This window comes from Myotis daubentonii, chromosome 3 (assembly GCF_963259705.1).
Source record: "Myotis daubentonii chromosome 3, mMyoDau2.1, whole genome shotgun sequence".
In the NCBI taxonomy this organism is placed as follows: domain Eukaryota; kingdom Metazoa; phylum Chordata; class Mammalia; order Chiroptera; family Vespertilionidae; genus Myotis; species Myotis daubentonii.
Window position 1 is genome coordinate 219,261,916 of NC_081842.1, and position 27,139 is coordinate 219,289,054.

At 64.1% G+C, this 27,139-nt stretch overlaps 1 protein-coding gene across 3 annotated transcripts in view; it reads right to left on the reverse strand.

The window, feature by feature from the left end:
• Nucleotides 1-27,139, reverse strand: part of PRKCZ (protein kinase C zeta) — a 56,846-nt gene that overhangs the window by 17,383 nt on the left and 12,324 nt on the right. For all 3 annotated transcript variants that reach the window (XM_059691541.1, XM_059691542.1, XM_059691543.1), the window contains 4 exons: nucleotides 4,932-5,017; nucleotides 3,831-3,962; nucleotides 2,379-2,460; nucleotides 887-939 (listed from right to left, as the gene is read on the reverse strand). In XM_059691541.1, coding sequence (XP_059547524.1) covers nucleotides 887-939; nucleotides 2,379-2,460; nucleotides 3,831-3,962; nucleotides 4,932-5,017 — 353 coding nt within the window. The remainder of the gene's footprint in view (nucleotides 1-886; nucleotides 940-2,378; nucleotides 2,461-3,830; nucleotides 3,963-4,931; nucleotides 5,018-27,139) is intronic.

A 27,139-nucleotide genomic window follows, 5' to 3' on the forward strand; every position in this document is an offset into this window, starting at 1 on the left:
CAGTCTCCTCCCGGCGCCTCACAACCAGCCTTCACATCGCACACAGGTTCCCAGACAGAGGGTCCCGTGCGCCATGTGAGAGGTGCCCATGGACGCCAAGGTCTCCTGGCTTCATGAGGCACCGATTTCCCGCGATGGGAGCGCCTGTCGTGGAAAGGGTCACAGGGAACCTGAGGATCTGGGCCTGGGAGTGAGAGCCATGTCACGGATGAGCTCGTGGGCATCTCAGTCCACACGTGGCCCTGCGCCCAGACACGGCCAGCCCCGCAGAGGGCCCAGGAGACAAGGCAAAGGCTCGTGAGCCCGCCCCCCACCCAGCCTGCCCCAAGCCTGCGGCCACATGGGCTCCTGCGCCCACCGTGATGGCCTGAGCCCCTGGGCTGATGTGGAAACAGCCGTGCCAACACCGGTGCCCGGAAGCTCCCCGAGTGCCAGCGCGGTGCTAAATGTCTCCCACGGAGAGTGCGATCATTATCCAAACCTGACCGCAGAGTCCTGGGGCCAGAGGTCCCTGAGCCAGGTTAGGCCACCTGCCGCCTGGGCGCCCACAGCCTCAGCCAATGACAGCTCGGCCCGCTCCGCTCCGGGCGAGGGTTAGACGGTGAGCACGGCACCCGCACGCTGAGATTCAGCCACGGCTCACGCTGCCACGTTCCCCTACTCTGTCCATCCAGCCACTCAGAGGCCACCTCGGCACTCAACATGAAGATGCTAAACCTCACGGACCTCTGCCCCCTGCGGCAGGCCCACCTGCTGCCCCAAGACCACGCCCTCCCTGAGCCACATCCCCAACGTGTCCGGTTCACGTTAAAATGCCTCAGCTGCCCCGGAAAGGAGCCGATGGACCCAGACAGACGTGAGATCCCCAGGCGCCACCTGCACTCACCTCCGAGTCATCTTTAATGCTGTCGTGTTTCCGGGAGGAGGAGATGTAAGGAACTAGGAAGGGAAAGGAACAGGGTGTCACAGGTGTGGTCGGGAGGACGTCCCCCGACACCAGGACCAGGTCAGCGGCGCGCGGGGCAGACGCCGGCAGCAGCCATACCCGACGCGACCAGGCTTAGGAAGAGCGGCTTCCCACGCCCCGCGCAGACCTGTGGGACGAGTCACGTCAGATGCTGGGTCCACCTGCCAGTCTTTGTTCTTAGAGTGGACAGATGGGCAGATGGACGATGGATGGATAGGGGGGTGGGTAGCAGGTGGATGGGGAGATGAGGAGACAGTGAATAAGTGGATGGTGGTTGGTGGACAGTAGATGGTGGAAGGGTGGGTATGTGGATGGATGGGAGGTGGGTGGTGGGGATGGTGGATGGGTGGATGGTGGACAGATCGGTGGATGGTGGATGGATGGGTAGATGGATGAGTGAATAATGGATGGGTGGGTGGATGGTGGATGGTGGGTGGTGGATAAGGGATGGGTGGGTGAGTGAATGACAGATGATGGGTGATGGATGGGTGGTGGGTGGTGGGGATGGTGGATGGTGGATGGATGGGTAGATGAATGAGTGAATAACGGATAGGTGGGTGGATGGTGGATGGTGGGTGGTGGGTAGGTGGATGGATGGGTGGTGGGTGGTGGGGATGGTGGATGGGTGGTGGGGATGGTGGATGGATGGGTAGATGGATGAGTGAATAACGGATAGGTGGATGGGTGGTGGGTGGTGGGGATGGTGGATGGGTGGATGGTGGACAGATCGGTGGATGGTGGATGGATGGGTAGATGGATGAGTGAATAATGGATAGGTGGGTGGACGGTGGATGGTGGATGGTGGGTGGTGGGGATGGTGGATGGGTGGTGGGTGGTGGGGATGGTGGATGGTGGATGGATGGGTAGGTGGATGAGTGAATAATGGATGGGTGGGTGGGTGGTGGATAAGGGATGGGTCGGTGAGTGAATGACAGATGATGGGTGATGGACGGGCAGGTGGGTGGGTGGGTAACTGCTGTTAGGAGTTTCCTCTGTGGAGCTGCTGTGCTAAGAGAAGAGCCTGGTCTCCTTTCACCCCGAAGGGCTCCTGGGATCGGGGAGCCTGTCCCCACCAACAAAACCCCTGCAAAACCCCGGGAGCTGCAACGCACGCCCAGCGGCCTTTCCCCCGAGGCCCAGCCGCCCGCCGCAGCCGAGTGGAGGGGCCGGCGCGGTGGCTGCCACACCAAGCGCCTTGCAGACGCCCCTGCAGGCGCAGAGGGGAGCGGGGTCCCACGGCAGCCACTCGGGGAGACGTGGGGCCCAGGGAAGGCCCCGGAGAGCGTGTCTCGGCCCCACCATGGGGGCCTCACCGCCGACCTGGTCCCGGAGAGGGCAGATGGGGTCAGGAAGGGGGGGCCAGCGGGCACCAGGGCGGCAGCGCCCGGCGCCCGGGGCAGGAAGCGCTTACTGCCATCGGTCTCCTCGGGAGCCAGGTCCACGTCGTCGTCCTTGTCATCTACCGGAGGCTCCTGGGACGGCATGACGGGATCCTGCGGGGAGAGGCCCCCCGGGGCGCAGGCGTCAAGGCAGGAGCCGCAGCTCTGAGACGGGAGGCGGCAAAGCTCCCATTAGAGCATACACGCTGGCCGGCCGGCCGGCTCAGGGGTGAGCGTCGACGATGAACCAGGAGGTCACAGATCGATTCCAGGCAAAGGCACAGGCCGGGTTGCGGGCTCGATCCCCAGTGGGGGGCGTGCAGGAGGCAGCCGATCGATGCTCTCATCATTGTATTTCCATCCCCCTCTCCCTCTCCCTTTCCCTTCCTCTCTCTGAAACCGATGAAAAACGTTTAAAAAGAAAACATGCACATCGTACGTGTGTCCTAACACTCATCCTGCCAACTGCTACCTGGTCGCACTGCAGGGACCTGTGATGCCACTGGCAGAGGTGCCCGCTCCGCGCCCCGGGGGGCGGCCTGCCAGGCAGGTGCTGGGCACGACGGGCACTTTTCCCGAAGGCTCGGCCCCCGCCCCCGCCCTCACTGCGGCTTCTGCGCATGTCAGCCCCAGGCAGGCTGAGCCCACGTCCGGCTCACGGGGTTCCACACGCTGACGTCACAATGGAGGCAGCTCCCCGCGGGCGGTCACCTGGGCGCCTGCGTGGGCTCCCTTGGCCTGGGGACTGGCTGGTCTTTGAGGCTGAACTCATCTCTGAGCGAACGTGGGCCTAGGGACCCCCTAGGACAGGGGCGGGGAGCGTCCGGCCCGCGGGCAGGCGAGGCCTATGAAGTCGCTGGGTCTGGCCCTGCCGGGCATGAGGGTGAGGTAATCGCTCGGCCAAATCGAAGAGGCTCGTTTTCAAGCTGAGGATGTGGTATGGCCCGAGGATGACGTCACAAATGCCCAAATGGCCCGGGCAGGAAAAGGTTGCCCACCGACCTCGGGGCCCAGGGAAGGGGCCCCCTGTGGACTTGGGCAGCCACAGTGCAAGGAGCCGAGAGCAAGACCGAGACCGGCTCCGGCGCCAGCCCCAGAGGCGTCTTTCCCGCCCCCATGGCGACGGAGCCAGCTGTGCACACAGCCAGCAGCGCCGAGGGGCCGGGCACCAGGCGGGCGAGCCCCGACTCCCGGCAGCACGGGGTTCACCCCACAGCTCACCCCCACACCCAGCCCAGAGCCGCAGAGGGCCCCAGGCTCCCCAAGGGCACCGGGGGCTCTCAGGGCTCGGCAAGGGGGTCCTGTCCCCGACTGCTTGCTGGGGCCACCCTCTGTGCCCACAGGCGCCCCCTCCTCTCATGTCCTCCATGGCAGGGACCAGGGTGGGGGCAGAGAAGGGATGGGGATGGGGGGGAAGGAGGGGGGGGCAGGGAGGGGATGGGGAGGGGGAGGGAGGGGGCGGGGCCAGGCAGGGCCATACTCACCATATGCCTCTGGCAGGTCAGCGGGACGAGCACGTGGCAGCGCTTATGCACCAGCAGTTTGCAGTTGACGCACCGGTAGCCCTGCCTGGCGAGGCCCCATATCCTCTCGCTGCACTGGCCGCAGTACGCTCTCTGCGGGGGGACAACAGGCGCCTGAGGCCAGGCCTGGTGCTCCAGAGCCCACGCGCCCGGAGGGACCAGCGAACCCCGGGCCAGCGGCCCCTCCGGCGATTCTCTCAGAAGATGGCGTGGAGCTGGGGCAGCAGGTGGCCTGGGCTCAGGAGCCCCCCTCCGCCCATCCACGTGGGGGGACCTGTGGCCCCGAGGGGACGGCCTGCGGGCAGGGGTGACGAGCAGGGGCCCCCCCATCCCCCCCCCGGCAGGGAGGAGGGCTGGAGCGGAGCAGCCGTGGGCACCGAGGGAGAACGGGCCTGCCTGGCACTGTGACGGCCACGGGAACATGGTCACCTCTGTTTTTCCCGGGACTTTGTCGATCTTCAATGGCCCCCTTTGTTCTTCATGGTCCTAAACTGACCCTGAGGGTCACCGTCCGCTGTACGGGCCCTGAGTGTGAGCTGTTCCACGTGTGAGCATGAAGCTGGTCTCAGCGCCGGCCACGGCTCGCCCACCCGCGCCCAGGCCCCCACGCTTCCCAGCTAGAACTTTCCAGCCGTAACTCATGTACAGGTTTCCGTTTCTCTTGTCATTTTAAACACATTTCTCTCTGCTGAGAGGGTCGCAAATAAAAGGGGGCACCTGTACCCACAGCCTGGTTGGAGCTCATTTAAGAAAACTGGTCAAATCCTACACCACGAGGTCAGGGCCAGCCCTCTCGGACGCGCCCGCTCCTGGGCCAGTGGCCTCTCAACAGGCGGCGACAGGGGTACACAGCACTCGGCACAGAGCACTCAGCACTCAGCACGGAGCACTCAGCATTCAGCACAGAGCACTCGGCACGGAGTACTCAGCACTCGGCACAGAGCACTCGGCATGGAGTACTCAGCACTCGGCACAGAGCACTCAGCACTCAGCACGGAGCACTCAGCACCCAGCACTTGGCACACAACAGCCAGAGCCCACATCCAGGGGGGCAGTGCTCACCCTGTTAAAGCGCTTGGCTTGGAAGAGGTGGCCGTTGGCGCGGTACAGCTTCCTCCATCTTCGGGCTCCGCGGCGGTAGATGGATTCTGGAAAGGACACGGGAAGGTTGTGAGCAGGTGCCTTCGGGACAGGCTGCTATCGGGCGGCCAGGGCCTGGGAGGCAGGCGCAACGACAGCAAGCAGCTCCCTCCTGCACCCTCCCCACGTGGCCCCCCCACAGCCCCGGGGGGAGGACAGACGGGCCCAGACAGCAGCCCGATGCTGCAGGGCAGGCACCCGCCAGGGTCAGGCTGAGGGACCATCCAAGACCGTGGCCTCCCGCCTCCTGTGACCCCTTCGCTCCGGCAGGGACACCGGGCGCCTCGTACCCGGGACGACGAGACTCGATCTCAGGTGAGATTTATGCGTCCGCCCACCCAGGGGCAGCAGCTGCCACGCGGCCCAGTGAGCCTGGCCACAGTGCCGCCCAGCGCGGCCCAGCCCCCCAGACACGAGCCCCTGAGGGTCCCCAGCCCAACAAACCCCGGGGCAGGGGAAGCAAAAGAAGGATCCCGTCATCGAACGCCACTTTCCCGACACGCATGCGACCAAGTCCCAGGAAGGGGAGTGGGGAGCCCTCTCCCGGGGCAGCACTGGGACCCGGTTCTGGTCCCAGAGAGTGAGCCCTGCGCCCCAGCCCCTTTGACACGGGCGTGTGAAGCAGCGCCTTCCGCCAGCAGCTCTAGCTCACAGCCCGCAGGGGAGACCTTGGGGGGCTGGACGGGGGGGGGGGGGGCGCGAATGTGGAAACGGTGACGATGACAGGGTGCTTTTAAAACAAGCAAGTGACTGGCCCGGGCGTGAATTGCCGGAATCCGGTCACGGCGAGCACAGACCTGCTTCTCCCTTTCACAGATCGGTCAGGGCCATGCGGCTGGGTACCTGGGGGGCAGGAGCCACAGCCAAGGTGGGGGCCGCGTGGCCTGGCCCTCCCTCGAGGGCTCCACACCCAGGGGAGACCAGGGCGGGGCTGGGGGCAGAGCGAGCACCGTCCTCCCCACCACGTGGGGCTCACACCTCAGGCTCAGCTTGGGGTCACTTGTCCACGTGCCCCTCGTCCCACCTGCCCCCCATCAGCCTGCCCCTGACCCCCCAGGCCCTCTGCCCAGACCCCCCCCCCCCGGCTTGTTCTGGGAGAACCTCGTCCACGGCGGATCCCTGCTCACGTCCACAGGAGTGAGCGTCCCCCCCCCCCCCCCAGAGCGAGGGAGCAGGGCGCAGGGGCCGAGGCAGGGATGGCCGGGGGGCTGGGCAGGTCGGGGGACACACCACCTCAAGGCGCTGGCTCTGCCCTCCGCCCGCGCACGCGACAGGTCAGAGTCTGACCACGCCACCGGGTGTCCAAGCCGCTTAAAGCTGCGGAACGGAAACCGAGCCCTCCTGGCAGAGGCCGAGGGAGACACACAGGCCGGGCCAGCGCGGGGACGGGGCGGGACCCGCGGGCGCGGAACATGAGTGACGGATCCGCGGTGAGAGCCCTGGGTCCCCGTGAAGCTGAATGTCCGTCCCCAATCCGTCTGGGACGCCCTGAGCCGCAGGGGGACGCCCTGAGCCGCAGGGGGATGCCCTGAGCGGGCGGCTGCGTTTGGGGGGGGCCTGTGAGGGGCGAGGCCTCTGATGGGACACGTGTCTTCGTAGGAACAGGAGAGCCGAGCCGGGTGGGCTCAGTGGGTAGAGCGTCGGCCTGCGGACAGAAGGGTCCCGGTTTCGAGTCGGGTCAAGGGCATGGACCTCGGGTGCAGGGTCCTCCCCAGCCCGGGCCCTGGTAGGGGCGCCTGCAGGAGGCAACCCATCGAAGTCTCTCTCACGTCGATGTGTCTCTGGGTCTTTCCCTCTCCCCGACTCTCTCTAAAAATCAATGGAAAATACCCTCATGTGAGGATTAAAAAAAAGAGAGAGAGAGAGAGAGAGAGAGAGAGAGAGAGAGAGCGAGCGAGCCACAGCCCTGTTCCTGGGAAGCGACAGCCACATGAGAAAAGTTCCCGGGAGAAGGAAGGCGTGTGGGCGCTGACGGGGGGTGGGCACCGGGGACAGCGGCCGTGCGGCCATGTGCCCAGCCACGTCCACCGTCTCCCTGGACTCATCTCCACGGAGGAGACGCCGTGGGAAACGGGCCACAGACACGTGGGCGAACGGGAATGGCCTCCTGGGGACGGGACATGGGGGACGGCCGCTCAGCGCCCTGGAGGAGCCCCGGCCACTCCCTGTGCACGGCCTGGCGGCCACCCTGGCCCCGTGTCGCTCTGAGCGCCGCTGTGGGAAGGCGCGGTCCCGCCCGCGGGCGCGGTGGCTCCGGCCAGCGGTGGTGGCTGCTGCGGCAGCTGTCGGCGCTGGCTTCCCCCTCAGCCTCCGCTCCACGGCCCCCAAAGTGGCTCATCGCCGGGCTGAGAGCCTATAATTAGGACGCTGCGGGGATTTTAACCAGCCGTCGCCATGGCAATCTGGCGTCTTGACGGCTCTGACAAGGCGAAGAAAATACATTTAAAGAAACGGAACTGAGAGCAACAGGCTGCGAAGCACAGTGCGCGCCCCAGGCTCGCACGTGGCCCTGCCTCGTCCGGAGCGCGTGGGGCGGCAGTCGAGGCCTCCTGTTCCTGAGGACGGGCAGCCGCCGGGCGACCAGCCCAGCCCAGCCCAGCCAGGCGCCTGGGACGCGGCAAGGGGACAGCGCCAAGCACGGCCACGGGGCGGTGAGGAGCCCGCGGACCAAGGGAGCGGGGCAGCCACAGGGAGGGGTGCAGCCACATGGGGTGGCCACGCCTCCAGGCCAGCTCCCTCCTGGGGAGCGACTTCCATGAATTCTGCGCCCAGGAGGGCAGGGCCACCGTCTCCCCAGAGTGAGGTGCACCGTCAGCTCATTCTAGGCAAATATTCAATCAAAAATGGCAATCACTGCCTTGGCCGGTGTGGCTCAGTGGCTAGAGCATAGATCTACGGACTGAAGGGTCCTGGGTTCGATTCCAATCAAGGGCCCATGCCCCGGTTGTGGGCTCCATCCCCGGTGTGGGGGGCGTGCAGGAGGCAGCCGATCCATGATTCTCTCTCATCACTGACGTTTCTATCTCTCTCCCTTTCTCTCTGAAATCAATAAAAACATAGTTTTATGGGTTTTTTTTTTTTTTAAAAAAGCAGATTAGACAAGAGAGGGTGGTCGGAGGCCCCAGGTGGAGGCAGGAAGGAAAAGAGGGAAGGAGCGATGCGATTCGGGGAAGACGCGGACACAGGCCGGGGAGCGAGGAGCGTGAGCAGGGCCACATCTGAGAAGACGCCGGCTGCTCTCCTGCAAAAGCGACGCAGACATCATGCCCCAGGTCCACAGGGCTGGCCGGCCCGACGAGTCAGGACAACTCAGGCCCCCACCCCCCACCTCATCCCGCCTCACCCCCGCCTCACCCCGCCTCACCCCCGCCTCACCGCCGCCCCCGCGAGGCTGCGAACGGAAGGACGAGGACGTTTCCAACGCAGCCGAGGAAAGAGAGGCATCGCCTTCGAGGGGCCGGCGCCATGTCGGCTGGCGACGCTCCATGGACACAGAGCCCAGGAGGGAGGCCCACAGGCAGTGCCACGGCCCAAGTCACCCGAGGCCACGCCCGGCGGAGAACGTCCTCGCCAGCGAAGGCAGAAGAAAGACCTTTCACAGAAAGGACACGCAGCTCCCGGTCAGCAGGCGGAGCTGGGGGACGGGGCAGGCAGTGAACCGGCAGGAGGGCAGGGTCCCGGCCGAGGCTCCCGGCAGGAAGCAGCGAGCTCACGGGGCGAATCTGACGGATGCTCCTTCGCGGATATTAGCGGCGGTGGCTGTGGGGTTTAAAGCACGCGCAGACTCTCCACACGTAACAGCAGCATGAAAACCGATGGGGGATCGAGAGAGTGGAGTAATCCCTGACCGGTGTGGCTCAGTGGATGGAGCGTCGGCCTGCGGACTGAAGGGTGCCGGGTTCCATTCCGGTCAAGGGCATGTACCTGGGTTGCGGGCACATCCCCAGTCAGGAGTGTGCAGGAGGCGGCTGATCGATGTTTCTCTCTCATCCATGTTTCTAGCTCTCTCTCTCCCCTCCTCTCTGTAAAAAATCAATAAAATATATTTTTTTAAAAGAGAGCATGTAGTAAGGTTACAAGGTTCTGCCTTCCTGGGAGTCAGCAGAGCGATCCTCGAAGGCCCGTCGTTCCAAGAGTCAAGAACGTGCCTTCTCATTTCTCAGGAAGCCAGAATCTTTAAAACATACAGAGCACTTAACAAAGCTAAGGAAAGGGAGGGGAGAGAGTAACACCTGATTGAAACCGAGGACCCGAAGGCCGATCACAAACGAAGAGGCAACGACACACTTTACGTTTCCAACAGCAACTTGACGTACGACCCTAAGTGTAAACGGACGGACGGACGGACGAAAGGCTGCAGCGAAAGCCGTGACTGTCAGCCTCTGTCAGACTAAAACGGCTCCCTTCCGCGCTCAGAGCCGTTTCCAAATCAAGACACAGAGACGGTGGAGGTAAGAGGGTGGAGAGACATACGCCTCATAAACACGAGCGCCCCCCACCCCATGCCCAGCGGGTGTAACGTTAACATCAGCCCACGGAGTCGGACGTGCTCGTCATCCGTGTCATGTTGAAGACAAGAGTTCGCGATGATGAAAGTGTCCGTTCGAAAGACAGACAGAACGATCCTAAATCGGTAGCACCTGATATTAACTAACATAAAAAGCAGAAAACATGAAAAGAAACCAGGAAAATTAACAGAAAACACATCCCCGACAGTAATTCAATATCTACAGGTATCGAAAGTGTTTAAAGACAATAAAGAAATGAACTGTTAATAAACACGATTTCGGCTTTTAAAAGATCCTCAAAGCCCGGTTGGCGGGGCTCAGGGGTTGAGGGTCAACCTGTGAACCAGGAGGTCACGGCTCGATCCTGGTCAGAGCACAGGCCCGGGTAGCGGGCTCCATCCCCGGAGCAGCGCCCGGTCCAGGGGATTCCCTCGCGGGAAAGCACAAGACTCACCCCCGAAACGCACGGAGCCCCCGCGAGCCAGTGCCAGTGAGAGCGGCGAGCAGCCCAATTAAACTGCTTTTAAAAAAACAGGCTGATTTGAAACTGGGCCGAAGACCCGGCCAGCACTCCACAGACGCGGGCGCCACGTGCTGTCGGCCGGCGTGGGCAAGCACACGGAGGCCACGACCCACACACACACCTGCCCAGCGGGCAGAGAGGAGGAGCTTCCAGCCGTAAAGAAGGGCCTCTTACCCTCTGAGACGGCAGGGAGGGGCCTGGCTAGATCATGCTAAGTGACATCAGTCCGTCAGAGAAGGACACGTGTCACGCGGCCTCACCCATGTGGCATCTCAGTCACATATGTGAACGGAGTGGATCCAGAGCCACGGAAGCAGGGACAGAGGGCGGCATCTCGGAGGGGAGCTGGGGGAGCTGGGTGGGTGGGAGGCGATCAACCAAAGACCTTGTGTGCACATATGCACGGCCCACGGGCACGGACAGTGGGGTGGTGAGGGCCTGGGGCAAGGCGGTGGCTGGGGGAAAAGGGGAACATGTAATACTTTCAACAATAAAGCTTTATTTAAAAAAGAGGAGCTTCCCACGGCCTGGTGTGGGAAGGACGGACGACAGGAGCCCCACCACAGGGCAAAGGGTTTGCATGTGATGGGAGGCGAGACTCAGGGCTCAGAGGGAGGAGGGCCCGTTCGTCATCACCCCCACGAAGTCCCAGCACCAGGGCCAGCCTACAGAGTCCTGCCAGCTCTTAACTTCCTCCTCCCTTCTTTTTTTAAAAAATATATTTTATTGATTCTAGAGAGGAAGGGAGAGGAAGAGAGAGAGACAGAAAAGCAACGAAGAGAGAGAATCCTGGATCGGCTGCCTCCTGCACGCCCCCCACCGGGGACCGAGCCGGCCACCCGGCATGTGCCCTGCTAGCACCCACCCGTGCGACAACTCGCACACACCAGCTCCGCACGGACGCCAGCTTATCGCCTTTCTGCCTGCTCCTCCCCCAAACGCTGAGCAGGGACTGATGGTGGGAGAGCCAGCGGGGGTGGCTCAGTGGTTGAGCGTCGACTATAAACCAGGGGTCCCCTCTTGGACTCCATCATCTCCCTGCCCTCGAAGGTGCGGGTCCTCTTCCCTTGACTTTGACCCCCCCCCACCACCACAGACCCACCTACCGCCCCTCGAACCACCCCCTGCAAGAGCCGCCTCCCCTCCTCATGTCCACACCCACCTCCCCTCGCCCCTGCCAGCTCGCAGTCTCAGGCCCACTGCCTGCTGGGAACTCCTGTTGCCGAGGAAACGGGACGCAGACCTGCCTGACGCGGACCTCAGTGCCCCGCAGAGGGAGACACCCAACCACGATGGCTGGGGCTCGCTCCCCTGGGAGGAGGCGTCCTGTCCTCGCCCCACGCGGGTCTTTTCCACGTGGGAACGTCCTGAGGGCCGGACAGGAGCTGGACACGTGCCCGGTGCGTGAACCCCGAGAGGAGAATCACAGACTGAGAAGCAGGGTGTGGGGAAAGCGTCTGGCCCCCCGGATCAGAGAGGGTCTGGCAGGCCTGGGCCCACAGAGAGTCGGGGGGCAGGGCTGACGGCGAGTGTCCCAGCATCCACCTGGTGGCGACCTGCCCGGCAGCGTGAGGGACGAGGGGGGCAGCCCTGACTCGGGTCACACCCCATCCTCCCCGAACCCCTCATCGCCGCCTCTGCCCCCCAAAACCCAGGTTCTCTGCAGACCCCGGCGGCACCAGCTCCCCCAGCCCTCACTCCCTCGTCTCCCCCACCCCTGCTCCCCGCTCTCACCCCCACCCCATTCTTGGCTGCCGTGTGGTCCTGGCCCAGGGGCTCCCCAAAATACTTCATCTTTGTTCCCACCGCACCCGCTGTTATGGGCTGAACGTGAGTCCCCCCTTTCCAGGCTGAAGCCCAACCCCCAAGTGTGATGGGCTAGGAGGTGGGGCTTTGGGGGTGACTTGGGGGTGAGGGGTCCCCACGGGGCCCTGCACGGGCTCAGTGGCCTCAGAAGAGAGAACACGAGAACGAAATGCACTGCACACCAGGAAGAGGCCTCGCAGACCCGCCCTGATCTCGCACCCCGCCTCCAGGACCAGGAGAAACAGCTGCTGGCCCAGTGGGGGTGTGGGGTGTGGGGGGGTGCGGCTGAGCCCAGGGAGGAGACAGCTCCCCGCCCCTCACCCTCAGCTCTGCGGGTGATGGTCTGAGTGCCGGCCGGTGAGTGACCAGGGCCATCGAGGGGCTGGTGGGACCCAGGGCCAGCCCAGAGACCCTGACCACCCCCCCAGGTGTGACCCAGCAGCAGCGGGACCACCAGGAGGTGCTGACCGAGATGGAGGAGGGAGCCGCGGGGATGGAGAGCAGGTGGGCGGCTGGCAGGGGGCAGGGACACGGGGCGGGGACACGGGGCAGGGACACGGCACCAGAAGGGCAGCAGCAGGAGATCCCTGTGCGGACCCAACATGCCACACCTCGACCGGTCACACCAGGATGAAGTGACGTGGACGACAGGGCGCGATGGCCTCGCGGACACTGCTCCATTGCACAGCGGAGCGCCCAGGGCTGGGCCGAGGGGGTGCCAAAGGCTACCCTTCTGCTACCGCCGGCTGCAGGTACAGCCTCGACTCAACTGACTCAAAAGCAAACTTCGTTTAAAAAAAAAAAAATTGAGCCCTGACGGGTTTGGCTCAGTGGATAGAGCGACGGCCTGCGGACTGAAGGGTCCCGGGTTCGATTCCGGTCCCTTGGTTGCGGGCACATCCCCAGTGGGGGGCGTGCAGGAAGCAACTGATCGATGTTTCTCTCTCATCAATGTTTCTGACTCTCTATCCCTCTCCCTTCCTCTCTGTAAAAAAATCGCTAAAATATATTAAAAAATAAATAAATAAAAAATGAGACAGTCGGGGACACTGGAATCCTCGCTACCCATTTGGCAACATTTAAAGTGACAATTGGGGGGGGGGGCGTAGGGGTCACCCGTGTCACTGGCCGCAATAAAAAAGCAAAGTAAAAACACGACGGTTCCGGTGAGAGTGCTGTTACGGGGCGCGTGCCTTCTAGAACCTTTGCTGCAATATTTATGGACGATGCGCTGCCTGGGCCTGGGGTGCAGGTTGGCCAGGACTTAGGACGGAGCTGGGGGAGGGCGATGAGGCTGCAGGAAAGGCCTGGAGCTGGGGTCCCGGTGAGGACGGCGCCGGGGCCCACACAGAAGCCACGCCCCTCCACCCACGAACAGGCCACTCCGTCTGCGCCAGAGGAAACGAGGAGAGAGGAAAGGAAACCGGGCGTTTTCCCAACCCCCACCCACCGCCCTCCCTCTGGACAAACATCCCTCAGACAGGGACTGGTCCCGGACGGACGGACGCTGGTGAGTCCACCCGCGTGTGCCTCCTACTAGGCATCTACTCGGTAACTTACGTAGCAGCTCAGTGGCCACCATGTGTCTATTCTGTATCCACTGAAGACCTAGCATATCTACCACCAGAGGCTAGAGGCCCGGTGCACAAAATTCATGCACGGGGGGGGGGGTGGTCCCTCAGCCCGGCCTGCGCCCTCTCAAAGTCCGGGACCCCTCGGGGGATGTCTGCCTGCCGGCTTAGGGGAGCGGGACCCCTCGCTCCTTACCGCCCACCTGCTCACGGCTCCTTACCACTTGGCTGGCTGCTCCTTAGCGCTGACACAGAGGCGGGAGAGGCTCCCACCACCACCGCTGTACTAGCAGCCGTGAGCCCGGCTCCTGGCTGAGCTGCGCTCCCCCTGTGGGAGCTCACTGACCATCAGGGGGCAGCTCCTGCATTGAGCGTCTGCTCCCTGGTGGTCAGTGCGCATCATAGCGACCGGTCGTTCTGGTTGTTCCACCGTAATGGTCGCTTACCAGTGGACCACTGGTGGTCCATGAGGTCCGAAAGGTTGGCGACCACTGGCTTAGGCTTTTATTATATAGACTAGAGGCCCAGTGCATGAAATTCGTGCACGGGGTTGGGGGGAGGGTCCCCCAGCCCGGCTGCACCCTCTCCAATCTGGGATCCCTCTCACAATCTGGAACCACTGGCTCCTAACCGCTCACCTGCCTGTCTGCCTGATCCCCCTAACTGCTCCCCTGCCGGCCTGATGGCCCTCTCTGCTCTCCCCTCCTGGCCTGATCCCCTAACTGCCTAACTGCTCTCCCCTCCTGGCCTGACCCCCTAACTGCCTCTCTGCTCTCCCTTCCTCTCCATGCTCTTCGGACCCCCGGAGCAGGCGTGCTGAGAGCTCTCCGCTACGGCCCCGCCCCTGTCCTGATTGGTTGTTAGGTGACAGCGACCCAGCCAATTTGCACATTCCTCTATTATTAGTATAGATAGAGGATACTCTATCAACTGTGCACCTATTTATATTTACTGTGTCTAGTCCACACCGTGTGTCTAGTCCACACCGTGTGTCTACTTCACAACCACTGTGTGTCTATTCCACACCCACTGTGTCTAGTCCACACCCACTGTGTCTAGTCCACACCCACTGTGTCTATTCCACACCCACTGTGTCTATTCCACACCCACTGTGTGTCTAGTCCACACCCACTGTGTCTAGTCCACACCCACTGTGTGTCTAGTCCACACCCACTGTGTCTAGTCCACACCCACTGTGTCTAGTCCACACCCACTGTGTCTAGTCCACACCCACTGTGTGTCTAGTCCACACCCACTGTGTCTAGTCCACACCCACTGTGTGTCTAGTCCACACCCACTGTGTGTCCAGTCCGCACCCACTGTGTCTAGTCCGCACCCACTGTGTGTCTAGTCCGCACCCACTGTGTCTAGTCCACACCCACTGTGTCTAGTTCACACCCACTGTGTGTCCAGTCCGCACCCACTGTGTGTCTATTCCGCACCCACGGTGTCTAGTCCACACCCACTGTGTCTAGTCCACACCCACTGTGTGTCCAGTCCGCACCCACTGTGTCTAGTCCGCACCCACGGTGTCTAGTCCACACCCACTGTGTGTCTAGTCCACACCCACTGTGTCTAGTCCACACCCACTGTGTGTCTAGTCCACACCCACTGTGTCCAGTCCGCACCCACTGTGTCCAGTCCACACCCACTGTGTCCAGTCCGCACCCACTGTGTCTAGTCCGCACCCACGGTGTCTAGTCCACACCCACTGTGTGTCTAGTCCACACCCACTGTGTCTAGTCCACACCCACTGTGTCTAGTCCACACCCACTGTGTGTCCAGTCCACACCCACTGTGTCTAGTCCACACCCACTGTGTCTAGTCCACACCCACTGTGTGTCCAGTCCACACCCAGTGTCTAGTTCACACCCACTGTGTCTAGTCCACACCCACTGTGTCTAGTCCACACCCACTGTGTGTCCAGTCCACACCCACTGTGTCTAGTCCACACCCACTGTGTCTAGTCCACACCCACTGTGTGTCCAGTCCACACCCAGTGTCTAGTTCACACCCACTGTGTCTAGTCCACACCCACTGTGTCTAGTCCACACCCACTGTGTGTCCAGTCCACACCCACTGTGTCTAGTCCACACCCACTGTGTCTAGTCCACACCCACTGTGTGTCCAGTCCACACCCAGTGTCTAGTTCACACCCACTGTGTCTAGTCCACACCCACTGTGTCTAGTCCACACCCATTGTGTCTAGTCCACACCCACTGTGTCTAGTCCACACCCAGTGTCTAGTTCACACCCACTGTGTCTAGTCCGCACCCACTGTGTGTCCAGTCCGCACCCTCTGTGTGTCCAGTCCGCACCACGCTGGGTCCGCTGGCGTCCCTGACGGCTCTCCCTCCCGGGCCCTGTCCTGGGGAGGACGGACACGCAGGAGGGGCCCCGTGGCCACTGCTGGGCGAGGAGCAGCAGGGAGCGGGGAAGGGGCTCCGCCACTCGGGGCACCGCTGGCCCTGGTTTCACGGGAAGGGGACGCGGCGCGAGGAACCTGAAGCCTGTTCCGGGGCCACAGCCGGTGGCGACACGGCCAGGCCCCGCTGAAGCTGCCTGGCCCCGTGGGCGAGCGAGCGAGGAAACACAACGAAAACAAGAACGAGTCAACGAGCATCCGCCCCCCCGCCCCCAGGAGTGGGTCCAGGACAAGATCCAAGGGGAGGAGGGGAAGGGGCCGCAGGTGCCCGGGGCCCAGGGCCCCCCTGGAGGGCAGGGGCCACCAGCCTCCCCAGCGAGAGGGCTCGGCCAGGCGTGTGCTCTTCAGATTTCTTTTTTTAAAAATATATTTCTTTATTGATTTCAGAGAGGAAGGGGGGGCGGGAGAGAGAAACATCCATGATGAGAGAGAATCATGGATCCGCTGCCTCCTGCACGCCCCCCCCCGGGGACCGAGCCCACAACCCAGGCAGGTGCCCTTGGCTGGAATCGAACCTGGGACCCTTCAGTCCGCAGGCCGACGCTCTACCCACTGAGCCACACCGGCCAGGGCTCTTTCCTTTTTCTAAACCCTGGCCCAAGGGAGTGCTTTATTGATTTTATTGATTTTAGACAAAAGGAGAGAGAGAGAGGAACATGGATGTGAGGGAGGAACACCCACTGGTTGCCTCCCGTACGCGCCCCGAACGGGGACTGAACCCACCCCCCCCTCCCGTGTACGGACGACGCTCCCACCACTGAGCCGCCCGCACAGCTCGTCAGATTTCTTAAATCAGGTTTGAGATTCAAAACAGCTTCAGGGATTAAGCACAAAACGGGGCCGGTTTCTCTGAAACGCAGCCTTTCGAAAGGTTTTAAGAATTTTCCGGGGAAACTCTAGGGTGTCACCAGCAAACACAGACTCAGGGTTTTCATGGGGCTCGGGAGGCTTCACGGTCGGGAAGGACGGTGGGAAGGACGGCGGGAAGGACGGCGGGAATGACGCAGGAAGGACGGAGTCCCACCGGCCAGGGGCGGGCAGCCTCGTTCTCTGCTCTCCTCTCGGAGGGAGCCCAGCTGACACCCCGCCAAGGGCTCCATCACCACATCCTCCCACGGCGGCAGGGGGGGTCGGGGGGACGGGGGGCGACAGGAGCTGCACCGGGAAGGGCTGTCCTCGGAGCGGACGGGAGGCAGAGCCAGGAGCCACCCGGAGGCCACGGAGGGAGGGGCAGCAGCAAAGGGCAGTGGCCGGGCCTGGGGGCCGGGATGAGGGCGCGGGGCGGCAGGTGGCGGGCGACCAGGGCCACGCGCAGGACCCCCCGCCTCCGTGAAGGCCCCGCTACCGGTCCCTGATGTGCGTGCTCTTCACGCGGCAGATTCTGGAAGTTTCCGCAAAGCCAGCGCTAGGACCGCAGAGTAAAACTCAGGCGCAGCGGACGGAGTTGGGCAGCGAGGGGTCGGCTGTGCTTTGAAACTCTAGTTCGAAATAGCTCTGCTCCTCGCATAACAGACACGGACAATGACCTCCAATTACGGGGACAGGAGACAGCCCCCCCCCCCCCCCCCCCCCGGCTTCGGTGTCCCTGAGTGAGCACAAAGGCTCACAAACACGCAGCCAGGGCCCGGCCCCCCCCCCCCCCCCGCAGCCCCGGCACCGAAGGCTCTCCCGGCCTCTCACCAGCCCCGGCCCACCCCAGGGCCTGGCACGGCTGCGCCCACACCTGGAGGACCCCACCCGCGCCTTCCCCAGCCAGGCATCCCGTCCTCCCAGCTCCCCCCCACAGGGCGCCCTCGGGCCCTTAGGACCGCGGCGCCAGCCACACCTGCCCCAGCCAGCCTTTCCCCCGGCTCCGGCTCCGCGGTCACGGCCACACACACTAATTGCGACCTGGAGCTTCAAATTGCCCGTCTGTGCGCGTCTGCGCCCTCGGCGGCCGCCACTGGTGGGCGTGGAAGGGAGGGATGGGCGGATGGGCGGACGGACGGGTGGCGGGCCGAGGAGGGAAACTCCGGTGCCACACCGAGACCAGCCTGCTCTCCTGCTGCGTGTGGGGTGGGAGGGCGACTGCTCGTTCTGAGGGGAGACGGCGAGGCTGCCAGGTGACCCCGAGTTGTGTGGCTCCGGGACCCACTTCTCCCGACGAGCCCCTCCCGGAGCCCAAATCACAGCCCAGGGACGGGTGGTGTGTCATTAGGCCCAAGCGCAGGCGCCTCTGAGCCGGTTGCGAGGGGGCAGGCGGCTGGCTCGGCGTCTCCGAGAGGCAGGGCACCCGGGCTCTGTCGCTGGGTGTGGGTTCGGCCGGGGAGGTTCCGAGTCGAAAACCTGCTTCACGGTCACCCGGACAGAGGCCTCCGGGGCAGGAGCGGCTGTGAGGCGGCCGCCCAGCACAGCCCTCAGCTCCCAAAAGGGCGGCGGCGGCGTGGCTCCCACAGGCCAAGCGCCACCTGCAGGAGCCGGCACACCTGCCCCTCCGTGCACACCTGCCCCTCCGTGCACACCTGCCCCTCCGTGCACACCTATCCTGCTATGCACACCTGCCCCTCCGTGCACACCTGCCCCTCCGTGCACACCTGCCCCTCCGTGCACACCTATCCTGCTATGCACACCTGCCCCTCCGTGCACACCTTCCCCGTGTGCATGCTGTCCCACCATATACACCCGTCCACTGTGCACACCTGTCCTGCTTTGTACACAGAGCCAGGCCCACGAGGCACAAACTTTCTCAGACCACCAGCTCCTGATGGGGGGCGGGGGCAGCCTGTGCCGCTGGCTCAGCCGTCTCCCCAAAGTCCACCTCACCGCCCCCCCAGATTGGGTGCATCCCAATCCCCCCCAGGCCCTGGGACACCCACACACAGGTCAGGGAGGGCCAGGGCGGGGGAGACCTGGACGTCCGCGTAGAGAGCGGAACCTTGGTCAGCTGGACGAGCAGGAGCCACTGACGCCAGGAGGCAGAGCCCCGCCTGCTCCCTGGCCTGCTCCTCGCTGCGCCCCAAGCCCCCCCCCCCAGCCTCTCGGAAGGGCTGGCTGCCAACCCCCTTGGGGCACATGGGCCCAGTCCCTCAGTCAGCACGGTGCTCGGTGACCTCAAAGGACACGCTCAGCACCAGCATGGCCAGCACCCACCCCTGTGGCAGCTCACGCAGCCAGCTCTGCACGGACGTTAGCTCATCGGCCTTTCTGGCTGCTCTGCCCCCAAACGCTGCAGAACACAGTCTGCGTGCCAGGGAGGCTCCCAGCACCCGGGGTTCCCGGCACCCGGGGCTCCCAGCACCCGGGGCTCCCAGCACATAGGGCTCCCAGCACGGAGGGCTCCCAGCACCCAGGGCTCCCAGCACCCGGGTCTGAGCGAGACCAAGGTCAGAGTGGACCCCTCCCTTACACCCCCGTCCCCTCCTCCCCCGCCCCCCCCCCATCTCTGCTGGAGGAAAAGCCAGGGTCGGGCAAGCACATCTGGCCTCCGCGTGGGGGCCACCTCCCCAGGCGCCTGGAGCCACCTCCCCAGGCCTCACTGCCCACTGACCTGGACACCAGGCCTCAGACAGCCCGCCCCTCAGGCCCAGAAGTAACTAAGTGTCCAAACTCCCGTCACACACGGACCAGCTAAGGCCCCGAGTGAACCCTGCCGGTTCTGTTCACTCCCGGGAACCGGTGAGGCTCAGGAAGTCACACCCAACATCGCCCACAGCCTCCTGGCCCAGCCGTCTCTGTAAAATCCCAAAGCTCAGCCCTGGCGGGCGTGGCTCGATGGCTAGAACGCGGCCCGTGCACCGAAGGTCCCGGGTTTGATTCTGGTCAAGGGCACAGGCCTCGGGTGCAGGCTCGATCCCCGGCCCTGGTCTGGGCTCATGTGGGAGGCAACCAGTCGATGTGTTTCTCTCTCACATCAATGTTTCTCTCTCTCTCTCTCTCTCTCTCTCTCTCTCTCTCTCTCTCTCTCCCCCTCTCCCTCTCCCCCTCCCTTCCACTCTCTCTGAAAAGCAATGGAAAAAATACCCTCATATGAGAATTAACAACAACAACAAAAACCCACATACACACAAATGTGGCATTTCGCACAATGAGGGCTCCTCAGCCTTCGGAGGGGATCCGGACACCTGCTCTGGGGCGGGGCCTCGGGGTGACATGAGCCAGGCTCAGAAGGACAGAGGCTGTGACTCCACCCCCAGGGGCCCTGGAGTCGGGTCCAGAGACAGAGGACGGTGGTGCAGGGCTGGGGGAGGCGGGATGAGTGTGATGGGGACGGTTTCCATTTGGGAAGATGGAAAGTTCTGGACACGGGGCACAGGGCCCCGGAGCACAGCGCTCTGGCCACATCCCCGGGGTCAGCGGGTCCTCCCAGGTCACTCACACTCCGCCCACCGTCAGTCCTGAGCTGAGAGGTGGGCGCAGGGGTTCGTGTGGCACCCGTGTCCCAGCGGACAAGGACCCCACCTACCGTGAGGGCCTCCCGGTCAGAGACGTTTAAATGGTAAAGTGTTTATTTCTCGTCCTGGACAGAGTGTTGTTCTGGGGTTCTGCACCAGGGGGGCGACAGGGCCAGGAAACACCCCCACCACCCGGGGCAGGCTGTGTGCAGCGGGGCCGGGCCTGGTAACAGCACGGAATTGAGGGGCACGCTGCCCGGGCCGGGGAGAGGCTGGCAACCTGGGGACACGCTGCCTGGGCCGGGGAGAGGCTGGCGACCTGGGGACACGCTGCCCGGGCCGGGGAGAGGCTGGCAAGTTCCCGGACCCACCACCCGGACAGAACCCGGACCGGGCGCCGACGTCGGGAGGAGCGGTATCTGCCCTGGTGTGAATGTGCTAATTTCTCCCTCGTGTTAAGAAGCACATGAGGCCCCAGGCGAGTCCGAGCTTCCTGACCGGCCACCGCCCGTCCAGGCTTCCTGTTGTCACTTTACAACCAGAGACGCTGCTTCCAATGCGAAGAGCAAAGTCCTTTCTCCGGAGCTGCCTGCACCCTCCTGTCCCCGCGGCTCCTGCCCAGACGCAGCGCGAGGCCCCGGGCGGCCCGGACTCCGCGCCTGACCCAGGTGGCAGCGGGACACCACGCGGCCAGGCTCCTGCCGCCGCCCTGACCGACCCGCCGGGCCCCTGGGAGGCCCCTGGGTGAGGCTCCATCACCGTCAGGAAGGGCCGCCCTCCCTGAAGGACGGGCAGTCAATGCCCAGGACACGCCCGAGGTCAGGGGGGTGGGCCACCCTCAGAGGCCACACTCGGGGTCCCCCAGCCTGGGAGCCGAGAGAGGATAAGTGAGGGGGAGCCTTCGTGTAGGGGTGGCACCCCCAAGCAGAGCCTCCCCGGATGGAGGAGAGAGAAGAGGCCATGGGGAGGGGCTGTCCCGGCAGAGGCAGGGCTAGGGCGTGACGGGCCTGCTGACCAGAGAGAGGGCGGGGATGAGTGGCAGAGGGGCAGGGATGGAGGTGACTGGAGGGTATGGCCCCCACCCTGCGGCCCCCGGGGCTGTTTACAGGCTCCTTCCGCTTGCGGGGGCGGGGCCTGGGGCAGGGAGGCGGGGCCTGGGGCAGGGAGGCGGGGCCTGGGGCAGGGGGCGGGGCCTGGGGCAGGGAGAGGAAGCCCAGCTGGACCTTCCTGGGGTCGCACTGCTGAGGTCACAGGCAGGGGAGCATCCGAAAGGAGAGAGGACGGGCCTGAGGCAGGCACCCCCCTACCGCGCAGGGCGGGGAGAGAAAGCCACTATTCACAAGGGCCGTGCTGTCAGAACAAAGGCGCCTTCAAGCCCCTGCCCAGGCAGCCACCGCGTGCCAGCCGCCAGGCAGCCCTCACACCTGTGCCGGCCGCCAGGCAGCCCTCACACCTGTGCCGGCCGCCAGGCAGCCCCTCACACCTGTGCCGGCCGCCAGGCAGCCCCTCACACCTGTGCCGGCCGCCAGGCAGCCCCTCACACCTGTGCCGGCCGCCAAAAAGCTCTCACACCTGTGCCGGCCGCCAGGCAGCCCTCACACCTGTGCCGGCCGCCAGGCAGCCCTCACACCTGTGCCGGCCGAGGCTCCGGCCGCGGACACCTGGGCCCCTGGCTGGACGGAGCGGGAGCTGCCGGCCTCCAGGACGCAGACCCGCCTCCTCAGCGGGTCACTCCCCGCGTCTCCCCCACCACAGCAGCGGCCGCCATCGCCTGGCACCAACGGGAGAGGAGTCACCGCACGGGAAAGGGGAGCATGCTCAGCCCCCCAGGACGCAGGGGCCGACAGCGAGGCCTCCCACGCTGAAGAGTATCCTAGAACCATGTGTGACGCGACCGTCACCACGTGCGAGGCCGGGAGAAGAGGATGTTCTAAACGGCCAAGAAAGGTGAACTCCGACCATCACAGGGAAACCGAGGCAATGGTCTCGGAGGTTCCTCTGCAGCGAACACTGCAGCCCTGTCCCAGGAGCCGGCACAGCGTTCGCAGCTGGAAGACGCTGGAGAGAAGGCATTACAGGGTCATCGGATGGTGAGTCTCGCTAACGTTGTTTTCCTGGATTTCATGCCGCCGCCGAGGCCGCTGAGCTGTAAAAAGCTACATTCACTCTGGTTTGTCCTCAGGGTGAACATGTAGCCACATCCACACCTTTAAAAGGTAGATGAGCCCGGCCGGATGGCTCAGTGGTTGAGCGTCAACCTAGGAACCAGGAGGTCACGGTTCGATTCCCGGTCAGGGCACAGGCCCGGGTCGTGGGCTCGATCCCCAGTGTGGGGTGTGCAGGAGGCAGCGAATCGATGATTCTCTCATCACTAATGTTTCTCTCCCTCTCCCTCTCCCTTCCTCTCTGAAATCAGTAAAAACTTATTTTTAAAAAAGGTGAGTGTAAGGAAGTAGAAGAGGGTGACACAAGCTCCCCTCAGGCAGCAAGGAGCGAAGGCGCACGCACCTCGCAGCACAGGAAGGCTGAGCCGCACGGGACTGACCTGAGCGCAGGGGGGCGGGGGGAGGGGGGCGGCCGCAGGAGTGTTCTATGTTGGAGTCCTCCCGTGTCGCCATGTTGGAGTCACGTAAATGTCTCTCACAGCGCACACGTAAAACACAACCGAGAGGGTGGAGAAAATGCCCTAAGTCGGAACGCAAGCAGAAACAGATCAACCCAAGTGAACCCCCGGAGGGCAGCGCCCACCTTCACGCCTGGACACGTGCCCACCGTCCCCACCCCACCTGCGCAGACGCAGTCGGGACCAAGGAACAGGGAGACCCGCTGGCCTGCCCGTCCTGGTCGGTGGGAGTGACAGGCGGGCGGGCGGAGCCGGACCGGCACCCGGAGGGGAGGAAGGGGGCGGAGCTGAGGGTCTGGCTGGGTCCCCAGGACCTGAGCGCCCAGGGCCCTGGTTCCCAAGTGCCCTTCTCCCCCGGAGGCGCCTGGGAGAGACCCCGCCTGGAGGGGCCGGAGGGCACGCGAGGGGGACCCTGGGCACGCGCGGTCCTGGAGCCCCTGAGCCAGAACCCGGGATCCTCAGAAAGGGGGAGACTCGGCAAAGCACGCGGGAGGCGATCCCCAGGTGGTGAGTCACCTGATAACCAACGCCCCCCCAGCAAACTCAGTAAAACCTTAAAGCGCTGGGAGCCGCTGACAGGGCCCCGCCTGCCACACGTGGGAGAGCGTGGGCCTCGAACCCGCAACAACAGAGAGGGCGTCAGTAGGCGGTTTCAGACCCTCGGACCACGCTGGCGTGTGCCATTACACAGAGGGGAGGGGCGGCCCTTCCTCACTGCGACGCCGACTGACCCTGGTCAAGGGCTGACTATGGCCCAGCAGCGATCTGGGGTCTGGCCCTGCCCCCAGGGGTGCGGTCCCACCAGGAGGGGGTGCGGGGCCGCTACGGCCACCGGCCTCGCCCTGGTCCTGCGGTCGGAGCACCGTCTCCGGCCGGCACGGCTCCGAGCATCTCCAAGTGACAAAGAACGGACACAATGAACAAAGCGTGCTGGCCAAGGGGGTGGCGGCCGAGGTGGGGTCTGGCCGGGTCGCTGGCCGGCCTGGGGACCACGGGCAGGACCCGGGACAGCCACCGCTAGAAGCAGGGCTGACGGTCTGAGGACACGCCGTGCCACGCGTGTGAGCATGTGTGCACTCGGAGTCCCGGCACCGGGCTCTGTGTGAGCGTCACCCGGGCGGGCGACCGTGCCCGTAACACCGTTAACACCCCGAGTCCGCGACGGCCGCGACGCCTCAGCAACACCGCGTCCTCGTCGTCCCTTCACAGACGCCACAGAGCACCGGAATGCAACCGGGACATTTTTGTTAAAACAAAACGCGCCCCCCACCCCAAGGGCAGCCCCGCTGGATGATACCAGGCCCCAGGGCGGACCGGCATGGGGGGGGGGGGCGGACCCGGGCCTCTCCGACAGCTTCCTGTGAATGCAAACCGACCGAAAACGCAGCCCTGTGCCGCCGAAGCGCCGCCCACGCGAGGGGAGGCCGACCTCCCGCCCGGGTCCCCGCGAGCCTCGGCCCTGGAGCTCGGGCCCAGGTGACTGGGGGCTCAGGACGGAGCCGGCAGAGGAGTGATCGGGGCCCCGGACGGCACCGGGTGGGCCCAGGTCACAGGAGGGGCGTCCCAGGCACCGAGGGGCCCCTGTCTGCTGGGAAGATGACGGTCAAATCGGAGACAGGACTCCAGAAACTCTAAGCAAGGAAAGCATGACCCTGAGAACGCGCAGTGACTGCACAGTCGACGGGAGCTGACCCTGCGGGAGGCGGGGGGGGGGGGGGGGCGCCGAGGGGACACGTCCTGCAATGAGGGGACCACGTCACGTCCCAAACGGAAAAGTCTGGAAACAGTGGCGTGAACGTGTTACTCAGAAATCTGGAAACCAACGCTGAGAAGCTGCTAGGACTGGACGTGAGCCCCGGGGGGGGGAGGGGGGGGGCAGGGACCCCTGTTCTCTTTTAAACCACATGGGCTAGTTAATGCCCTAAAGCAGTGGTTCTCAACCTGTGGGTCGCGACCCCTTTGGGTGTCGAATGACCCTTTCACAGGGAGCACCTAAGACCATCGGAAAACACATCTATAATTACATACTGTTTTTGTGATGAATCACTGTGCTTTCATTATGTTCAATGTGTAACCATGAAAATACATCCTGCATATCAGATATTTACATTACGATTCATGACAGTAGCAACATGACAGTGATGAAGCAGCCACGAAAATAATGCTATGGTTGGGGGTCCCCACAACGTGAGGAGCTGTATTAAAGGGCCGCGGCGTGAGGAAGGTTGAGAACCACTGCCCTAAAAGATAAACACACCAAACTCAAAATCACATTCAAAATATGAAAACAACGTCCCATGCAAACTCCACACGCCAGCCTCTGGCGGTAACAGCCGCTTCCGGGCCGGGCCGGCCGCCCCGCCTGTCACGCTCACGTGACCACATCTGCCCTCCGACAGCCCATTTCACAGATGAGCAAACAGAGGCGGGCGGCCGGGGGCTGCCGGAGCCGTGGCCGGGCAAGGGGTGGGTGCTGACCGCCTACGCTCAGGCGAGGCCTCCATCCTGCTGCAAATCAAACCTTTTTAACCTTCCCACAGAAGAGACATCATAAAAAGCAAACTTTAAAAAGACCAGACCCATTCAAGCCACCAAATTAGACAGTGAAATGTAAAATCCGGCCTCCTCCACCCACTGGCTTCACCAGTACCACCTCTTCATTCATTCATTTATTTTTACTTTAATCCTCACCCAGGGACTGACTGACTTGAGAGAGAGAGAGAGAGAGAGGGAGAGAGACATCAATAGGCACCCCCGCCCCCCCCCCCGGGAATCGAACCTGCAACCCTTTGGTGCACAGGACAAGGCTACGACCTCTTAGTCGCCTAATAAACGAGTCAGGAATAAAATGAAGTTGGACCGGCCACCGCGTCGGTCTCCTTGGACACAAGCACCGAGGCAGGACGAGTGCTGGCCTGGCACGCCCACCCCTCCCGACTCGGCACGGGGAATGGCAGACCCCCGGCTCCCAGGTCGGCCGCCTGGGAGGGTCGCAATGGGGCTGGACCAGCCGGGAGGCGGCAGGGAAGGGAAGCCAGTCTTCAACGAGGTGCCCAACTCGACGGACTCAGGAAAGTCCTAGGACCAAACCGCTGTGTCCAGGGACAAACAGCCCGGCGGGTGTCGCCATGGCCTCACCACCAAAAACACATCCGAGGAGCGGCCGGTTGGTCGGCTCATTTTGGACGAAGCTGTTGCTGCGTCGTCCAGGCCCCGGGGTGGAGCAGAGGGAACGTGCCAAGGCCCCGGGGCAGCGGGGACCAAGCAGGTGGCGCAGACCCGCCGGCCGGGCTGACCCGTCCTGCCCCACGAAGCACAGACAGGGGACGCTCTCTGTCCTCTGGGTGCCAACGTCGGACCGGGAGGAAGGTTTCTCCCCGACGGACCGGGGGTGTGGCCCACCCCCAGGACAGCCCCCCGCCCATCGGAGTCCGCGCTCCAGGTCAGGAAAGGAGACAACCGCTGCCCAAGTCTTTGATCCTCAGCAGAGGTCGGAGGTCAGGGCCTGAGACCCGAGACCGGACCTCCTGTTGGTGAGCGGACGGGACCCAGCCTCACCTCCACCACGTGAGAGGGAGCTCATGAGACGGGAGTCTCCGCCGGGGTCCCCACCGGACGGCAGGGTGGCCAGGGGTGGCATCCACCGGGCACACCCTGTCGGGACTGGCTGGGGGTCTTGGCTGCTCCGTCCGGCGAAGAGGGGGTCCGGCGGCCGGGGAGCCGGGAAGGGGAGCGTGAGTGCGGAGCCGGGCACACACACACACGACTCCTTACGTAACTGCCGGCAGCTCCGAACGCGGCGGCGGCGGCGCCTGGCCGGTGGCTGGCAGCTGAGACGGGGCCACGGCGAACCCACACGGGTCGGACCGGGACACGGTGCAGGGGACAGGCAGCCACAGCCCCTCGGCCGGCATCAGAGAAGGGGGGTGTTTCTTTCCAGAAGGGGTGCTGCTCCAGCCTGTCCCCTGTTCCCGGCTCTGACTAGACCCAGTCGGGGTCCTGCTCTGGGTCCCCCTGTCCCAGCTTAGGTTTCCCGTCCTCCCATCCTCCTCTGGGTCCCCCATCCTGCCCTGGGTCCCCCCCATGACCCGCTCTGGGTCCCCTGCCCCAGCCTGGGTCCCTCATCCTGCCCTGGGTCCCCCATCCTCCTCTGGGCCCCCCCATGACCCGCTCTGGGTCCCCTGCCCCAGCCTGGGCCCCTCATCCTGCCCTGGGTCCCCCATCCTCCTCTGGGCCCCCCCATGACCTGCTCTGGGTCCCCTGCCCCAGCCTGGGCCCCTCATCCTGCCCTGGGTCCCCCATCC